The following is a 17,475-nucleotide window of genomic DNA, read 5'->3' on the forward strand; positions in this document are numbered from 1 at the left end:
ACAAATGTTTTTTTTTTAATCTTAGAGGAGTAATTTTTTTTTCAAAAATTATATTAAAAATGGTAGAGTTTGAAAAATAATCTGAAATAGGATAAATCGTGTTTGAGACATTCGACCTGTGTAGTTGTATTCTGTTTTAGTCGTTTTCGACTTTAGATGTTTTGATTTTTTTTCTTTCTATTCTTTAGTGAAAGTCATAAATCAAATTACAAATTTTACATTCTTTTTTATAAAATTGTATATGAATTTACAACTTTTTTAAAAATTAGTAAAACAAAGTTAGAGACTTTTTTCACTTAATATTAACTTTTTTTTTTAACCTTGTTGGAGGTAGATGTTGTATTAATCGGAAAAAAGTAGGAGGCGTTGAGATTTGGGCGTTGCTGATGAGTTATTTGATTTTCAACTGCTACACGTCAATGCCGTAAGCCCAGCAGCAATAATAATAATAATAGTATGTGGGAGCCCACACGCAACCTCTCTCTCTCTTTCCCGTGTACCGTACCGCACCAGATTTATGTCATGCAATCCCTTCCATTCTTAATATACAAACCATAAGCAACAACAACGCACCATTCGATAACGTCTTCTGGTTCTTGTAAGTCTCCTCTCTCTCTCGCTCTCTCTCTCTCCTTTTCTCCAAATCTTGTATTCATATTTTGATTTTTTTTTCTATTGACTATTGCTATTGATTTATGCAATTTTTTTTCTGAAATTTCGGGTTGATTATTATGATTTGTGGCTGTTTTTTCATTTTTTTTTTCATTCCTATCTTCTGAATTGTATGTTAACTTCAATGTTTTATGCTCCCTTGTCGTCTCATGTTGTTTGGTTGCTGAGAAACTTTAGGAAATTTTCAGAAACCTAGAACTTCCACTGCTGTTACTATTGTTACTACTGTTTAAAACCACGTTTTACCTTGATTTTCAATACGAAGATATAAGTTTTCTGCAACCCAGTTGTTTATTTGAGAGAAAGTTGAGATTTTTAGATTTTTTCTTCTGTTGGATGTTTGTTTAAGTCTTTTAGTCACTGTTTTGTTTGCATTTTGGTGTTTGGTGTGATGAAATAATGGTGTTAGTTGTTAGATCTCCCTTTGGTGTTGTGATCTTTTAGCTGTAGTTATCATGCTGAGTTTTGGGTCTTGTGTTTTTTCTTCAGTAAAGAAGAAACCTTTCTCTTTGCGCGTGTCCCGTTCTCTTCTCCAATCCTCCTCCATCCCCACTGTGTGATCTGATCCTAAACCTTATAGCCATGACTACCATGGAGATTAAGCTATGGAATGACAAGCGCGAAAGAGAAATGTATGACAACTTTGGGGAGCTTTATGCCATTATCAAAGCCACTGAGAGGCTTGAGAAGGCCTATGTTAGAGATATAATTTCACCGCAGGAATATGAGTTGGAGTGCCAGAAGCTCATAGCTCATTTCAAAACCTTAGCTTCCACCCTTAAAGACACTGTGCCTAGCATTGAGCGATTTGCAGATACTTACAAGATGGAGTGCCCTGCAGCGATTAACCGTCTCGTGGTTTCTGGTGTGCCTGCCACCGTGGAGCATCGTGCAACTGCGGCTGCCTCTGCTTCCACCTCTGCCGCTACTGTGGCCGAGTGTGTTCAGAATTTTATTACTTCAATGGATTCCTTGAAACTTAACATGGTGGCTGTGGATCAGGTGCACCCATTGCTCTCGGACCTTTATGCTTCGCTTAATAAGTTGACAATCCTGCCGCCTGATTTTGAGGGGAAAACCAAAATGAAGGAATGGATTGCAAGGTTATCTAAGATGGGTGCAGCTGATGAGTTGACGGAACAACAGGCGAGGCAGCTTCACTTTGATCTTGAGTCTTCTTACAATTCCTTTATGGCAGCCCTGCCCAATGCTGGTACATGACTGAGTGGCCAGTGCTTGTATATTAAATCAGAATTTCCTTTTTTTTCATGTTTTTTTTTTCTTTGGATACTAATCTTGATGATTGGAAAGGAATTTTCTATTTGGTTACAGCTTATACATTTTTAATGCTGGGTCCTGGATAGTTACAAATGATGGCTTTGTGCTGATCATTGAAGCTTTATTTTATATTGTGGATGTGCTTTCAGCTTTGGTTTTCTTACCTGCAGTTGTTTGGTTTGAGTGACTTTCCTCTTAGCAAGGGTGAAATCTTACAGAAACTTGATTATTGAGTTTACAGCTGTTTATCTTTGTCTTTTGTACCAATAAATGTGTTTCAGCACTAGTCCCTAATCCCTAATCTATAACAGAGAGGTAGATCCTTCAAATAATTGACATAAGTAATAGCTTTTGGTGAACAGGATATATGCATATAATCAGAAGCCCATATCTGAGTTATGCAATTTTAGGGTAGAAATGGTGGGGAAACAGGGAAGGGAGAGAATAAATAGGTGAGAAATGAGAAAGTGGGGTGGTGGTTTGGTTGTGTGGAAATAGGTGGGGACCACACCTTATTATTTCCTTGCTAACATGAGCAGAATTTTCACGGTGGTTCGTTTTTTTGGCGGTCAGAAATCACTAGAAATTGTGCATATGTAGCAGTGGTTTTTTGGTATTTACTGGCAACCGCCACAAATATATATATATATATATATATATATATATATATATATATATATATATATGAATGATTGTTCATCATAAACACCAATTGATTTTCACACATTTCAATCGATTACTATTTGTTCACTGCAAAAATTGATTGACAATGTATCTTTTTATTCTTCTTTTTATTTATTTTTTCCTATTTATTCATTTTATCTTTCTTTCGATTTTCTATTCACTCTATTTTTCACCTTACTAAACACATCCAATGAGACCGTAGATTCCAAAGATGCACAAAATTACTGGAAAACCCTCTACCATGCTTTATTTTATTGTAGTCTGAAGATACACACATTTCCATTTTCTTGCATAAAACAAGTCAATACCAAGAATACAAGGCATTTTGGTAGTATGGTTTTTCCAAGCATTCAACATCTGAATGATCTCTGCAGTCAAATATTTGTTTGGAATTTTTTTTACTGGTTTTCCAAACTTTTGCCATGATATCATCTTAATTAATTGGCAAGCATAGCATCATATAGAATTTCCTTCTCATTTCTTTTTCTCGGTTATTTTAATTGCTAAGAGAGTTAAAGATTATATCAGTAATAGGTTTTCATGACAATAAGCTACGGTTGATAAAACAATGGTACGAATGATGTTCATGTGGAAAGGTGGTGCTGTATAAAAGATGGTAACTCTGCCATAAATTCCAGCCATTATGCACAGTATTTCAGCCTGAAATCTGATAAATTGATTAATAGAAAGCGGTGCGCTTCATATCAAGTTCTGAACTTCTGGTGTTCAAAATATTTCAAGAAAAAGGTGGGATTGTGTGTACATTATATAATATTATAAGGAAAACGACAGTTACTTAGAATTTGTTTGAAAGGTTGCAAGTCAAAAAGAGTTGGTATACCGTATACCTGTTAATCATGGTTACTCCCTATGATATTTGACTGGATTGCTTTATTTGCTTGTGGTATAAAAAATGACTCTAGTTTAGTCCGCTATAACATAAACATCATATTTTTCGTCCATTTTCAACAGAAGACAGATATTAAACTAAAATTTGAACAAAAATTATTCTCTGTGATGACCAAAAACTGTTTGTAGTGCTAGTGACAATCAATTAAAATTAGGGTAAAAAATGTAATTAAACCTTTTAGTTAACAAAGAAGCTTGCTGTCACAGATAACAGATCTATGGCACAAAGAAAATATGGCTGTAGCAGGTAGAAATGCAGTCATTCAATATGGCATTTATACAGAAGTCTCCCAAGCATTGATGGAACCTTCAGTAAGCCTGCCTAACACTGACTGAAGCTTGAATGACAATAGGCATTGTCGCCAAATTAAGGTCAGAACCTATCAATAAGAATACTGAGTACACATCCATTTTTAGGTTGAATTCAGATCGACTGAATTTCCATTCACTCTTTAATTACTTTGTCTGCACAAAATTCCAACTTTTAGTTTCTAATTTAATAATATACCATTCACTTTTATCCTTTTTTTTTACGTAAAATGACAATGGAATATAAAGTTTAAAAGGTCTAAAATAAATACTCTTTTATAAATTTATGGAGTAAAATGATAATTTTGTAAAATTGGAGAGTAAAATAATTAACACTTACTTTGAAAGGTAAGTGATATCAATTTAGTCTTTCATGAAAACTAACATCAACTTAGTACAATCAATGTGGTGTGGAGCCTAAAATAATTAACACTTGTTTTAATAATGAATATATAGTGCAAATTACTTATTGACTTAATTATACAATCATATATTGTATTCTTTTGGATACAATACACCAAAACTACTCAACCCCCAATCAAATCAACAGTGTAATTTTTCTTAAAACATCCCATGGTTGAACATCAACTTCTTCAACCATCATCAGTATAGAGAGTAAGAAAATTTTAAGAAATGGAGAAAGCTGATTCCGTTCGATGGGAATGAGTATCCATTCCAAAAATGTGTCAACCTGCTCATGTACAATATTCCAACAATATCTTGTTCCGGTTTCCCGTTGTTCTCTTCCTAATCAAATATTCAGAATAGCCTTGTTCTGTTCTAGGAACAGTGTGGTTCAGGAAGGTAGGATTCCATCTCATGCACCCTGAAATCCGCACAAGAAATGGCAAAAACAGGCTCATTTCAGAATGCAAATGGCAATGCCCTCAAGAGTGTTTTCTTCAACCACTTGTTCACCTTAACAAATGAGGCAAAAGGTTAATCAAGATTGGAAACAAGAGCACAAGAAGAAGCACAAGGCCAAGAATGATTGCATAGCACGTCCACTTCCTCGAACTCTTCTGATACTCTCTAGCATCCTGAAGCTGATCCGTGCCGCGTCTCACGAAGGAACTCGCATGCGCCACGTGGCTCTCTATATTATTTAGCTGCTGCCCCTGCGACTCCACCAGAGCCGCCATGTCCAAGAACACTTGGTGCAACTCAATCAAATTCTTTTCAATCTCCTTCACCGCGTCGTGCCGCTCCTGAATCTCCGAAATTGTGTCCATTATTTGTCCCTTCCCCTGCTCCTGAATCGCCCTCTGCAGAAAACTCTCACTCTCCCCACTCCATATCAAGTTCTCTATAGTCTCCTTATCGGGCTTCTCTCCGGTTATCGTAAAATATCTTCGCTCCACGGTCTCCTTGTACTCCATCTGCATCCTGTTACGTGTTACGTACCAGAGTAACAATCTCAGCTACAAATAAATAAATAGAAATCCACACATAATATTTTAACGTCGAAGACAAATTACAACCTTGTTCTCAGACCTTGGAAATCGTCCATCATGTCCTTCAGCTTCTTCCCCAATCCACTAACAACCGAGGTTCTGGTTCTGTCCGCCGAGGAACCCGGACCGCAGCCAGGGATGTTTCTGTTGGCGGCGTTGGAACGCTCCAAGGCCTCTAATTTCCCCTTGATTACTTTCACGCGCTTAAGGACCTGCTCCACGTCCTTGTCCATCCTCGCCCGGAGCTCCTTCATTGTTTTTGCATTGTGCACCACTTTACTCTCTTCGTTCGCCTCCTGCAGTTTTCTGTGTAGCTTCTCGACCGTTCTCATTTCTTCTTTCACGTTCTCCACGTCCTCGAAGAATTTGTCGAGGTTCACGGTTTCTTTCCCGGCCTCTACGTCATCGAGGTGTGCCTGCTGCTTCAGGTTGCTGTATTTCTTGAATGAGTTTGAGAATAGGTCATTCATTTTTGCAGTATTTAATCGACTATCTTTTTTAGTTCTTTGCTTTGTTAATACTCTAACTCATAAGACCATCATAGATTCATAGATGATTGTTATCTAACACAGTACGATAATGTTCATGTTCCATCTCATGATGAAAATTTTGAGGTGCATGTATTGACCTCACCCTCCTCTGGATTATGATCAATTGATTCATGGGGAGGAAGCTAGAAGAAGGTGACAAAAACAAGTAGTATTTGTCACCAAGGAAGGGTTTTGACTTTTGAGGAGAAAATTAAGTTTTTCTTCTTCTTGTGGTGATACTCTTGGAAGACATTAGAGATGGGTATGGTGAGCATGAAAGAAAGACCAGCCAAATTAACTTGATGCTAATCGAACAAGGATGTTTTAGAAGTTGGAGGTAATGACTTTTTTTAAATGTAATCTTAAGTTGGTTTTTTATGACTTGGTCGTCTTCTTTCTGTCCTTTCAAAACTTGTGCTCTTTTTTATTTTATTTTTAGGGGGATTAATTTGAGCTGAAATTGTAGTTTGTTTAATTAGATGTTCCATTTTCATACAATCTCAAATGGATTAGATGTTCCCGTCTCCTTACAAAGAAATTAATCGAGCTTATAATAGATAGAAGCCTATGATGGATAGGTTTCCATTGTAGAGTCATTCTATTTTTGAAAAGAAAAACCGACGGCGGCTGGATTAGATTTTGATTTATAAGATTGGATAATTAACATAAAAGAATTAAAAATAATAATATTAATAAGTAAGACAATATTTTTCTGGACAAAATAACTGCATTGGGCTAGAACTACAAATGATTATCGACTTATTGATACGGACAGTGCTCCCCTAAATATTCTCTATCCAATGTGTTGTATTCATGTAGCTAGATTACTGTATATGGTTTCCGAAGAATCAAAAAAAGATTGCTATAAATGGATTTTTGTTGCTGGCCTAGCTGTAGCTTGAAAATATATTGTAAGGCAATTCGCCATTGTGCGAGTCTCATTTTCATTTTAATAATATTTATTTTTGTAGACTATTAATTAAATACTTCTGTTTGTACAAATTATGATACAACATTAATTATATACATTTTACATTTTAAAACTATTTGGTTTATTTCATTATAATTTTTATAAAAAAAATAGTAAAACGTTAAAAATTATATATGAATGATGTATTAATTAAACTTTAGGTGCAATAACCAAATAAATAAATAATGTTAAATAATATTTTTACTCAGCATATTTACTTAGAGATCAAGTTTAATTGATTCAGTTTCCGTTGATATAGATATATCAAAATAACAGTTAAGTTTGTCGGATTAATTCGATCCAATGAATGACCAACAATAGATGAAATAAAATGAAGGATGAAAATTATCAAACAATGATATATGAACATCTCTTATATCATTTACAATTTATTATATTTACATTTCTCCTCTCTAACATCTCTTTCTCTCCAGGCTGAAATAAGGTTGCACTGATAGTTGCTTTTTTCCAAAATTATTAAACCAAGATTATTCTTTCTTTTGTTTTTTTTTTCTTTTTTGTTATAAAAATCAAGGTTTTTATATTGGAGAAAAAATAGTAGCTAAACCTTGATCTACTGTTATTTGAAGTTTATCATAGGCCATCAAAGCCTTCTGCTCACATTGGTACGACCCTTTCCCCCTTGCCAGAACCTCACCATCTGCATCTATGATCCCTTCCTTCTCTTGGTCCCCCAAGCGTGGACCAGGTTCCAAGACCAAAACTTTCACCTATAATTTGTTTCAAGATACACAAAGTAACATATCTTGTGCAAATAAATCAAAGCAGGAAAAAGTATTAAACTTGAGGCACAGTGATGACCACACCTTTAAATACATGACATATGGTGATTTTACATGACCTCCATTATTCAAATCTGACATCAACGACAGCAATGGTAACTTTGGGCAATTCTTCGTAATGATCAAGTCCAGATAACCATCTGAGAACTGAATTTACCAAATTAAATTGTCAAGTTCATGGTTTTAGGCAACTATATATCGTCAATTACAAATAAAGTTGTCCCACAATAGAGGGAGGAAATTTGGGGGTGTGGGGTCAACTGGCATTTATGTCAATTCTGACAACATTTGGAGTGTCTCTATGGATCTATTCTGTATGGTGCTTATTATGGACATTTATATTTAATAGTCATTAAAATCAAGCAATTAATTATGCCAATAGTCATTCCTCATTTCATTTGTTTGAATATATTAGCCTCCATGGGACCTGTTTGGATCCAAATTGATACCGATTGATCTTCTAAAAGTGTTGCCAACACTGCCATGTTAGCAATATATATATATATTACTAGGAATCAAGTACTAAGAGATTTATAACAATTAATTCACTCTGCTCAACCAAGTGACCAACTGAGCTAAACCCTTAGTATGTTAGTAATATGAATCAATTCTCACTATAAATCACTCATCAGGTGAAAAGTATGAGTAATGGTATACACAATTTTTTATGCATAAGACTAACCTTTGCATCTGGTGCTGCCTTGGTGTTTTCAGCACCCCAAGCCACATTGTGAAGCCAGACAGAAATAAATGGTCCATTTAAAACTCTCCAACTCTGATTCTCCAGGTCAATTTCAGGTCCTTGATAGCCTAGCCTTTGTAACTTCAAAGGTTCCTCATCAATTAGTTCACTATTGCTGCCTTTGTTATTAGAACTTCCAGGGTAACTAGTGGGGTCCCCGTAAGCTTCAAATCCAGGTGCAGGCACAAAATAAAGACATCCAATGTAATGCCTCAAATGCAAGATTCGAGTGAGAGCCTACAACAATAGGTAATGTAAAGAAAATAACAATGAAAACATATCATAAAACTAGATTGGCACTGAAGTGTGGTTCGCTACTAGACATACATATATAATTCTAGTGCAAGAAATCAAAAGAATATTTTTAAATTTGGTACTTTGGTTTTATTGTAAACTTTTTAGATGACTAATATAATATGATGATTAATTGCTCTCTGGTTTGTGTTCTTGCCTTCAACCAAGTATTAGAAGATAACTAATGCAAAGATAATTCATATAAAAGGACACAACAATGAAGAAAAGCATCATAAACAAGCATGTCATGGTACTTATTACATGGCTTACTAACATAAAAATCAATACGAGCACTTCCCATCCACCTATACTTTTCAGACTCGATATCAATATCAGCAACCAGACCTGAAATAAAATTAAAATTTTCAAATATGTTACGGCGAATATCATGGCCAGAACCAGATGCTGACACAAGTAACTTAGATGCTTTTTCACATTCACTCGTTTCCAAAACACGACTATGGTGACAGTAATTTATAATTACCCCATGCAAGCATCAACACACTGAAAAATCTGGTCTCCCCTTGTGTGATGGTGGCCACATCAAGTTTTCGCTTACGGCCTGACAGCATTTAATACAAAGTTAATAACTTTCATCAGCACATTGAAAAAAAATAATATTGGCCATAAAATGTGAAAATGTGATAAGTTTGAATGACAATGAATTGAAAGTTTGAAACCTCGTATGATGGCAAGAACAGCATTGGGTACTGTACAAGGATCACCAACTGAATCAAGAAGAGACTTTGCCATGCCATTTCCCGTACCTTGATATAGAATCAATCATTTTATATAAAACATTATGGAAGAGAAAATTAGAATATTCACGTAACAAAATTTGTAGGACTACACTCATCATCATTCACACGTTTTAATTAAAAAAATAAATGAAGAAAACCTGCAGGAACTACTCCAAGGGGCATCTTAATTGCAGTGTCCCAGTCCTGCCTCTGAAGCAGTCCATTTACAACCTACTAAAAATGTGTGGCGCTAGTAAGATTATGAAAGAGAAACATTAGACAATGATGTGTACAAAAGAAACATCAAAACAATCATTAGTTGACAGCCATTACCACAATCACAATGGTACTTGGTACGAACTGCAACCAACAACAATAATGTCAATGAACTAACCTCGACCAAGATCCCATCTCCACTAACACAAACAATCCCATCGTACTTTGAAAAATCTAATGACTGAACAACTTGCTTTGCGTGGAGCTGATGCTTAGTTTCTGATAAATAATAACAAACAAAAAAGAATTCAGATGCATAGATTGTATATATATTTTTTTATTGTTGTTAATTTTGATTAGAATGCATTAAAAATAAATTTGTTTGACTTTTGTAATAATTATTTTTTAAAAGTAATTTCTTATAGCTTCTCAGTATAAAAAAAATCTTTACACTTATTAAAATTAAACTAATAATAATATTAAATTAGTTTTTTATTCTTTTAATTTGTATTTTAGATTCAATATGATCCTTTAATTATTTTTGGGTTCAATTTATTTTTCTAAATTTTTAAAATGATTCAATTTAGTCTTTCAATCTAAATGATAAAAAATAACACTTTGTGACGATTTAAAGTTGTCAGTAAATAATTTTAATTCACCACAAGATACATAAAAATATAAATATGAATTATTTTTAAGAATTAAAGGATCAAATTGAATTAAAAAAAAACATCAAATTAAACCTAAATAATAAGTTAAAGGAATAAAAAACTAATTTAACCTAAATTTTAATCATAAAAAGTGAGTGATAGACATAATTTGTTGCAGAACTAATAAAAGAAAGGAATGAAGGGGAACTCAAAAACCTTGGACTGTAAGCTGCACTTGTGCGTCTTCAAGCAGAGGCTTGACTTGATCACGAAAAACAATGACAGCAGATTTCGTCCCCCCGAATGGATTAACAAAAACAAAAAGCCTCTTGGGTCGTCCTGTTCCATTCACATCCTAAATTAGAATTCGCCACACAAGCTACCAAAAAAGATTTGAATAGGAGATATAAAGTGGGTTAAATGGTTAAGTGAGAAGGAAGCTAGTGGATCCTCACTGCTAACAAAACTAACACTCTAACAATTAACAAACTTGCATTTGCCAGATAAAAAAAAAGATTCGAATTAACTAGCTACCGAGAGAATCGATGAATTCGCCAAGCTTCTGGCACCAGAGCCTATGCGTTTCCTCGGACGATGGCCGAAAAACGACGTCGTTTCGGACTAGTTTTGCTCTGCTTGCACCGCCACAGCATCCATCTTCGGTTTCCACGATTGTTTTGAGCCTTATATCGGGACCGTCGCCGGTGAACCCGAGAACCTCTTTCTCGATGCTCAAATTGCGTTGACCGCCCTCCGGCCACCACAGCCTCCCGTCGGCGAGCAGAGACAGCTGCGTCACCGTGCCGTTGAGGTTGACGGTGTCGGAAAATATGGCGGCGGGTCGGTCCATTTGGTGTGACAAGAGAAACCGGTTTTAGACCAAAAAGTCAAAGAAGAATGCTAATGACTTGAGTTAGGAGGAAACCAAATAAAGTTTGCTTGCCTTGTTTTTTAAGCCAACACGAATACACGATTGATTAGTTTATTATTGATTTTCTTATTCTTTCTCGACTTCACCGAACAAATTTTATATTTCTAAAATATAAATTCTCTTAATTTTAATTTCTGACAAATATAGTCTTTGTGAGGCTAATTTTTAACATATAAACGATATTTTTTAGCTAATTTTTTTCAAATATTCATACTCTCTCCGAGAATGATCTTTTCAATAATAAGTATTAAGTATTGTGGCAAAAGTTATTTTTGGATTGATTTTTCTGGGGAATAAAAAAATTGTAATCAATTTCTTATAATTAATTATTATTTTAACTAAGATTATAATATACAAAATTATAATTAATTATTATTTTAATTTATGCCATCAACATTTACAATAAATTATTATTTTTAATGTAGTAATTATATTTACTATAGTGTAGATTAAAATACAAACCTATGTTTGTTTAATAACTTACAGGCTAGCTTTATTACTTATAAGTTAGGATAAACAAAATAATTATGTTTGGCACATGAGTTCAATAGTAAATTTTTACTTATTTTTATAAGTTACTTCAATTAAAATAACTTATACGTAATCGTTTTTTGTATCCTACTAATTTACTTGGAAAAAAAATATTCTTTTCCAGTTTAGAAACTATTTTGTTATCACTCTTAATAATGTCACGTTTCTATCTTTCACGTCTTTTACTCTCACAAGAAATTTAATAGTAATGTACATCTTAGACCACAGCCACATGCATGATCAACTTGTCAATTAACCTTTAATTATTTGATTAAAATTCTTATCACTAAATTAAAGTTGATAAAAAAAAATTATAAAGAAAAAGTTGAGAAAAGGAGTACTAGGAGAAGGAATTCTATATTAGGAATTACTTTTTTCGTGTCACTCAAAGACTGATGCTTCGTAATCGCTTTTTCTCTTTCGAGAAGTCTTTAAGTTGGCGATTTCTTCTTGCTCTTCTTGGCTTTTCCAATCTTCAATCTTCTCATGAACCTTTCTTGCTTCCAATACTACAATAAGTATTAAGTTAAAAAAAAAGTGAGAAAAATTAAAGGGAAGAAATTTCGACTAATGAATTGTTTAGGGTATTACTTACGTGTTACGTGTTGCATAGGGTATTACTCTTCTTTCATTTATTCTCTACTCTTTTTTTGCAATTTATTCATTCTTCTTCTTTTTCTCCTCCTTCTCTTCTTTCTTCTTGTTTCTGCATTAAAGCAATTTGTTTTTTTAGAGGTATAACAATTTGTTATGCATTGTTTTTTCTGCCACTCTCGGGAGTAAGGAACAAAAAATTGATGTGTGTACTCCGGAGGGAGTATTACGTGTTAGCATTTTACAAGAGTCACAAGTTGAGGTGATGCATTGAATAGAAAATAGATTGTGCCGTGTCATAAGTGGCTGTGTGATACATCATACATGGATCTATTCTACCCCCAATCCAAAACAATTAAAAAACATACCACTCGAAATATAAAAAAAAAATATTTTATATTCGTCATTTAATTTGAATTTTATCTTTAATCGTTCTTTTTGTCCTATGCAATTAAATATAAATGATTCTTTAAATTTTAATTAATTATTTTATTGAGACAATCAAGATTAAATAATATTCAAGTATTTCATGCACAATGATCATTGGCGATGCATGTATAATTTTGCAAGGGCCATTGCTCTCACAAGGATTTTCTTTTATTTGTATGTGTAATAAAAAAAATTCCCCATAAGATAATTTATTTTTTAAATAAAGAAAAAAAATAAGAAAATAACTTGATACTAATCTTATTATTTTATTTTTTATAATATTGATAATAAAAAAATTAATAAAATATTTTTATAAAGTACCAAAATATATAAATGAAAAATATAAATTATACAAATTTAAATATTTTATATTTGAATTTTCATGACATGATTTATTTTTGTAAAAGCTTATAATATTTTTTTCTGAAATATTATAAACTATTGGATTAATTATATTTTTGTCCCTAAAGTTTTTGTAAGTTCTACTCTAGTCTCTAAACAATTTTTTCAATGTACTTAGTCCATATAATTTTCTTTTGTTAATATATAAGTTATATTATCATTAAAATTTATTATAAAAACATCTTTGCATTTATGAATTACATTATAATTAAAATTAGTTATAAACAAATATTTTAAATGCATGAGTTATATTTTAGATTTATGATAAACAAATTATATTTAGTTATAAGGTTATTTTTAACTATTGATATTTTTTCTAAAATATATTGAAATTCAATTTAAAAACAAAGATGAAAGTGATAATTAAAAATATTAAAGATAAAAATTATCTTTATTTATTTTAAATATATTAAAGTAATAAAAAAATTGAATTCTCTATATCTTATACTACTATTCACGTGATTTTTTATTTTATTTTAATTATACTAATAAAATAAATAGTGGCCTGAAAAAAAGACATCCTTATTCCTTAAATATAAAATGTTACCTTGTTTAAAACAATAATAATAAATCACAAACATGTGTAGCAATGAAAAGAAAAGGAGTTGTGTAATCTAGGTTTTGGTTGATTGCGGGATGGAAGTGGAGGCAGTGCAACAACAGCGCAAAGGAGCGCACCTGAAGAAGAGGGCTCTGAAGAACAAAGCTTTGGGCATCACTTTCAACGAGAAAGATCTCACTGACTACGTCACCGGCTTTCACAAGCGCAAGAAGAAGAGAAGAAAGGAAGCCCAGAAGCAACAGAACGAGGCTCTGCGCCGCAAACGCACCGAGGAACGCAAAAGGGTACTCTCCCTTTGCTATCATATTATTAGGGTTTCTAGAAATTTGGATTTTTATTTTATTTTGTTTAGTTTTGCTATCTGTTTTTATTGGACTTATTTTGCAGAGGAAGTTGGAAAGAGAACATGTTCTTAATGGAGGCGTGCCACCACCTGATGAAATTGATGGGGACCAAGAAGAAACCGAGGAGCAAGTTGAATCTATTGCTGGTACATTTTCTTAACTCTTTGGCTCTGTCAATTGGAATATTCCTCTAAGTTGCATTGTTTTTTTTTTTCAATTATTGATAAGAATGTAAATGAATTTAGCTTTTCTCATAAGCAGCTAAGATTAGTTTATACATGAGTCAAAATCAGCTTTCTTGGAGAAGCTAAATGAGAGAGTTTCTACAAATTAGGTTATACATAAGCTTAATGAGAGAACTAGGACCTAAGCCATGGATTCGTGTTGTGCTTAAGATTTACTGGGACATAAGTAACTTCTAGACTTGTAGTGTGTTTGGATAACTTACAAGAATCAATTTTATCCCACACAATCATGGCGATACTATGAATGTAAAAGTAGAACTAACTATTTGTTGCAGTACCTTCACGCCTTCATCTTGAGAAATTCAAATTATTTGATTATCAGCATGAAGCTAATCCAAACACGCTATTGAAAGGCTTTAGTAAAACCTGTCCGAAGTTTGTTTACTTTATGTTTTGAATCCGAGGCTATTTAGTGGAATTTTAAAATGTGATGTGTGATTGATTTCCTTTGTGCATTTGGGTTGTGACTCACATTTGGTGATTGAATTTACCTTCTATTGATTAAAGAAACAAAGACATACGAGAATGATGATCTGAAAGTCACTGTTGTAACAAGTGAGATCAACCCTGAGGACGGTAGTTATCCTAGTGAGAGGAAGGAGGCAGCAGTGATCCCTCCTTCTGTTGTGTCTGATAAAAGGCAAGGGGTACCTATAAGTAATAAGAAATCTTTCAAGAAGGTTGCAAAACAGAGGTCTCGGCCAAGGCCATCAAGTAAGAGAGATAAGAAGAAAGGAAAGAAGCAGGGCAAGAAGTAATGGAAGCTAAGCATCTTGCATCTTCAGAACATTCCAAGTCTACGATGAAGTGTGTTTTTGTGGAGGTGCTTTTTAAGTGCAGTAATTTGGCTTCCTAGAAGTGAAAACTCATGCTTTCATATTGCAGGATTTGGACGTGTTTCATCTAGTTGGTTACCTAACTGGTTCCTAATGTCCATGACAGGAGTTTCTTCTTCAGGGCTATTCCTGACTTTCCATTTTGGGGATTCAAGAGTTATGGAAGAAACACCTAATTTTTCTCCTTTTCTTTTGGTTAATCGGTAATCTATTGTGTATTATACATTTACTTCATTCACATATTTTAATTATTAGTTTTTCATTTCTTTTCTCTTTTTATTGTTTCAAATGTTAGTTTCTGAGAAGGCTTTCAGTTTCTTTTGGGGCGCTATGATTCATCTTTATATGGAGAGTTATAATGAATCAAGATCTCTTGGGTTTTGTTTAGATAAATTTATGTATGTAATAGAAGATAAGATAAAATGAATTGAGCTTCTTGTGTAAGCTGAAATCAACTTATTATCCACTTAACTTAAGGCCTGTTTGGATAAATCCATTAGTGATTTTAAGAGTTTTTCTACTGAAAATATAAAGCTTTTTTTTAGTAGATAAGCTCTCAAAAAGGACTTCTAGTTTGTATCCAAACATATTCTAAATAGAAGTTTTTTCATTAACTTCTTCAAAAGTTAAGGTTGATTTTAACTTGTGGAAAAGATTAAATGTATTTTACCCTCTTATTTCTTCTTTTATAAATACTTTTAAAATATTATCTAAACAAGATTTTAATCAGCTTTATTTTATATAACCCGTTACCGTAGTAATGTTAAATTTGATGAGTTAGGTAATGTATTTATTCTGATAAGCCTAATAGTAAGTTGCAGCTTGTTTCAAGATCAAACCTGTTGCAGTTGGTTTCATTTAAACCTTAACCAAGAAATACCAACCTAGGAAAAAAACCTTAACAAAAAATGTTTAATGCCTTATCGCCCAAAATTTAAAAAGTTCAAATGACTGTTGGCTTTCTGGTTAGTTGCAAAAGCTTGAAAACAATAAGAATTTAGTTGAAAGCTTCTAGAGTATGGTGACTTAACAGAAAATTTGATAAAACTTCGAGGATGTTATTTGACCAAAATTAAAATATTTGTCTTTATAAGGCTTGGTTCTTTCAAAAGTGAGTTGCGTCTTATGCAAGGGCTTGATAGGATCTTTTGACAACCATTGCAGGTTTAAATGAACCTCAATAGTAAATTTGAGAAGAGAAAAATGACTGCTCATTAAGAGGAAAATATCCATATAAGGAAAAAATGTCTTTAATTTTGCAAGAACGGACCAAGAGAGCTACTCAATGAATATGTTTATGCCCACTTGGAACTATTTGTTACTAATCAGAAAGTCTTTTTACAATTTTTTTACAAAAATGGATAAAAATAAAAAACAAAATACTTAAATAGTGTAGTATGAAAATAATTTACATGATATGAGTTTTTTTTTTTTTTTGTCATATAAGATGTAAGAGACACTATTTTAAGTGACATTTTTATGTCTCCTATTTATACCATAACCGGAGGCATCATCTTGAGTTGAGAAATTGATGTTAATCATTTTTCATTTGTTCATCAATTATATGTATAATTGATATATATAATCTTATTCTACGTTAGTTATATTTAAAATCAATGTTAATGTCAAATAGAATTTTTTACACGCATTCTTCTGTCTCATGTTTTGGTGTTGCGGATAGATGAAGGATGACGAAAATTTATAATTAATCTCAGAGTCCCTCTTTCTTGTTCTAAAGCATTCACAACATAAAATTCGAAACAACTCCAAAGGGACTTTGTTCTGTCTCATATTTTGGCTTAGATTGATGTTTTCTTTTGTAGCACTAGGGGCTTTAATGGCTTCTATTTGACAAAATGTTTGAACTTCCATTTTACTTATTAATTTTTCTTTGCAAATTTTATTTTGCATTTGAAATAAGGGCAAACTTGTATTCCAGTGTCTATCATTATATTATGTATTTGAAATAAGATATTGGGTTTATATATATATATATATATATTCTTCGCAAAGAAAAAAAACGTTTTAGAAAATAATTTTGGAAGTGGATATAAATCCTTATTTTCAAAATCGTGCTTACCCGTCCTTTGAGGATTAGTTTTTACAAAAAGAAAAGAATTATACACATGTAACCATCTCTTATTTATCGTTATATATCCTCCCTACCCTACTATATCTGTTAACAAATTCTCTTCATTTCTATAAAAGCCAATTGACAATTTAATGTGTTCTGACACTTTATGCGTGTTTGAGTTCGGTATAATTATCACCCATCGCCTTCAATGCCCGCTCTGTGTTCTAAAAGATTTAAGCAAGGATCACACAACACAAGTATGCAAGGCCAAATCTT

General features: G+C 32.8%; 4 protein-coding genes across 7 annotated transcripts; 2 read left to right on the forward strand and 2 right to left on the reverse strand.

Moving 5' to 3' along the window:
• Positions 1-442: 442 nt before the first annotated feature.
• Positions 443-2,079, forward strand: LOC100500366 (vacuolar protein sorting-associated protein 28 homolog 2). Its single transcript, XM_003530936.5, has 2 exons — positions 443-598; positions 1,162-2,079. The coding sequence occupies exon 2, from the start codon at positions 1,255-1,257 to the stop codon at positions 1,891-1,893; it is 639 nt and encodes a 212-aa protein (XP_003530984.1). The 5' UTR covers positions 443-598; positions 1,162-1,254; the 3' UTR covers positions 1,894-2,079.
• A 2,286-nt stretch (positions 2,080-4,365) lies between these two features.
• LOC100805869 (syntaxin-124) lies at positions 4,366-6,452 on the reverse strand. The gene is made up of 2 exons (XM_006584864.4): positions 5,334-6,452; positions 4,366-5,238 (listed from the first exon to the last, which is right to left on the reverse strand). Exons 1-2 carry the CDS (start codon positions 5,774-5,776, stop codon positions 4,767-4,769), a joined length of 915 nt encoding a protein of 304 aa, XP_006584927.1. The 5' UTR covers positions 5,777-6,452; the 3' UTR covers positions 4,366-4,766.
• Positions 6,453-7,151: 699 nt separating this feature from the next.
• On the reverse strand, positions 7,152-11,215 carry LOC100798935 (sphingosine kinase 1). Of its 3 annotated transcripts, XM_003530938.5 has the most exons (10): positions 10,786-11,215; positions 10,468-10,590; positions 9,780-9,880; positions 9,544-9,616; positions 9,326-9,412; positions 9,130-9,207; positions 8,920-8,990; positions 8,292-8,588; positions 7,634-7,756; positions 7,152-7,537 (listed from the first exon to the last, which is right to left on the reverse strand). In XM_003530938.5, exons 1-10 carry the CDS (start codon positions 11,099-11,101, stop codon positions 7,346-7,348), a joined length of 1,461 nt encoding a protein of 486 aa, XP_003530986.1. In that variant the 5' UTR covers positions 11,102-11,215; the 3' UTR covers positions 7,152-7,345. The 3 variants fall into 3 exon arrangements, with proteins under 3 accessions (XP_003530986.1, XP_025985313.1, XP_014634200.1); XM_026129528.2 differs by lacking the exon at positions 10,786-11,215 and having other exon boundaries at positions 9,544-9,619; positions 10,468-10,497; XM_014778714.2 differs by lacking the exons at positions 10,468-10,590; positions 10,786-11,215 and having other exon boundaries at positions 9,544-9,635; positions 9,780-9,847.
• Positions 11,216-13,710: 2,495 nt separating this feature from the next.
• LOC100305880 (uncharacterized) lies at positions 13,711-15,396 on the forward strand. 2 transcript variants are annotated; one of them, NR_174633.1, is made up of 4 exons: positions 13,711-13,984; positions 14,088-14,190; positions 14,797-15,112; positions 15,232-15,349. NR_174633.1 is itself a non-coding variant. In NM_001251202.2 (3 exons), the coding sequence occupies exons 1-3, from the start codon at positions 13,775-13,777 to the stop codon at positions 15,045-15,047; spliced, it is 564 nt and encodes a 187-aa protein (NP_001238131.1). In that variant the 5' UTR covers positions 13,722-13,774; the 3' UTR covers positions 15,048-15,396. The 2 variants fall into 2 exon arrangements, 1 of the variants encoding a protein (NP_001238131.1); NM_001251202.2 differs by having other exon boundaries at positions 13,722-13,984; positions 14,797-15,396.
• Positions 15,397-17,475: the final 2,079 nt, after the last annotated feature.

The sequence above is a fragment of the Glycine max genome, chromosome 8, assembly GCF_000004515.6.
Source record: "Glycine max cultivar Williams 82 chromosome 8, Glycine_max_v4.0, whole genome shotgun sequence".
Lineage (NCBI taxonomy): Eukaryota > Viridiplantae > Streptophyta > Magnoliopsida > Fabales > Fabaceae > Glycine > Glycine max.

Coding starts and splice junctions, on each gene's coding strand:
- LOC100500366 (XM_003530936.5), top strand. CDS start 1,255: ATGACTACCATGGAGATTAAGCTATGGAATGACAAGCGCGAAAGAGAA.
- LOC100805869 (XM_006584864.4), bottom strand. CDS start 5,776: ATGAATGACCTATTCTCAAACTCATTCAAGAAATACAGCAACCTGAAG. Junction 5,239..5,333: donor TTCCAAGGTCTGAGAACAAG/GTTGTAATTTGT, acceptor AACACGTAACAG/GATGCAGATGGAGTACAAGG.
- LOC100798935 (XM_003530938.5), bottom strand. CDS start 11,101: ATGGACCGACCCGCCGCCATATTTTCCGACACCGTCAACCTCAACGGC. Junction 9,208..9,325: donor TGTTCTTGCCATCATACGAG/GTTTCAAACTTT, acceptor AAATGCTGTCAG/GCCGTAAGCGAAAACTTGAT. Junction 8,589..8,919: donor GTGCTCGTATTGATTTTTAT/GTTAGTAAGCCA, acceptor CTATTGTTGTAG/GCTCTCACTCGAATCTTGCA.
- LOC100305880 (NM_001251202.2), top strand. CDS start 13,775: ATGGAAGTGGAGGCAGTGCAACAACAGCGCAAAGGAGCGCACCTGAAG. Junction 13,985..14,087: donor GCACCGAGGAACGCAAAAGG/GTACTCTCCCTT, acceptor CTTATTTTGCAG/AGGAAGTTGGAAAGAGAACA. Junction 14,191..14,796: donor GCAAGTTGAATCTATTGCTG/GTACATTTTCTT, acceptor TATTGATTAAAG/AAACAAAGACATACGAGAAT.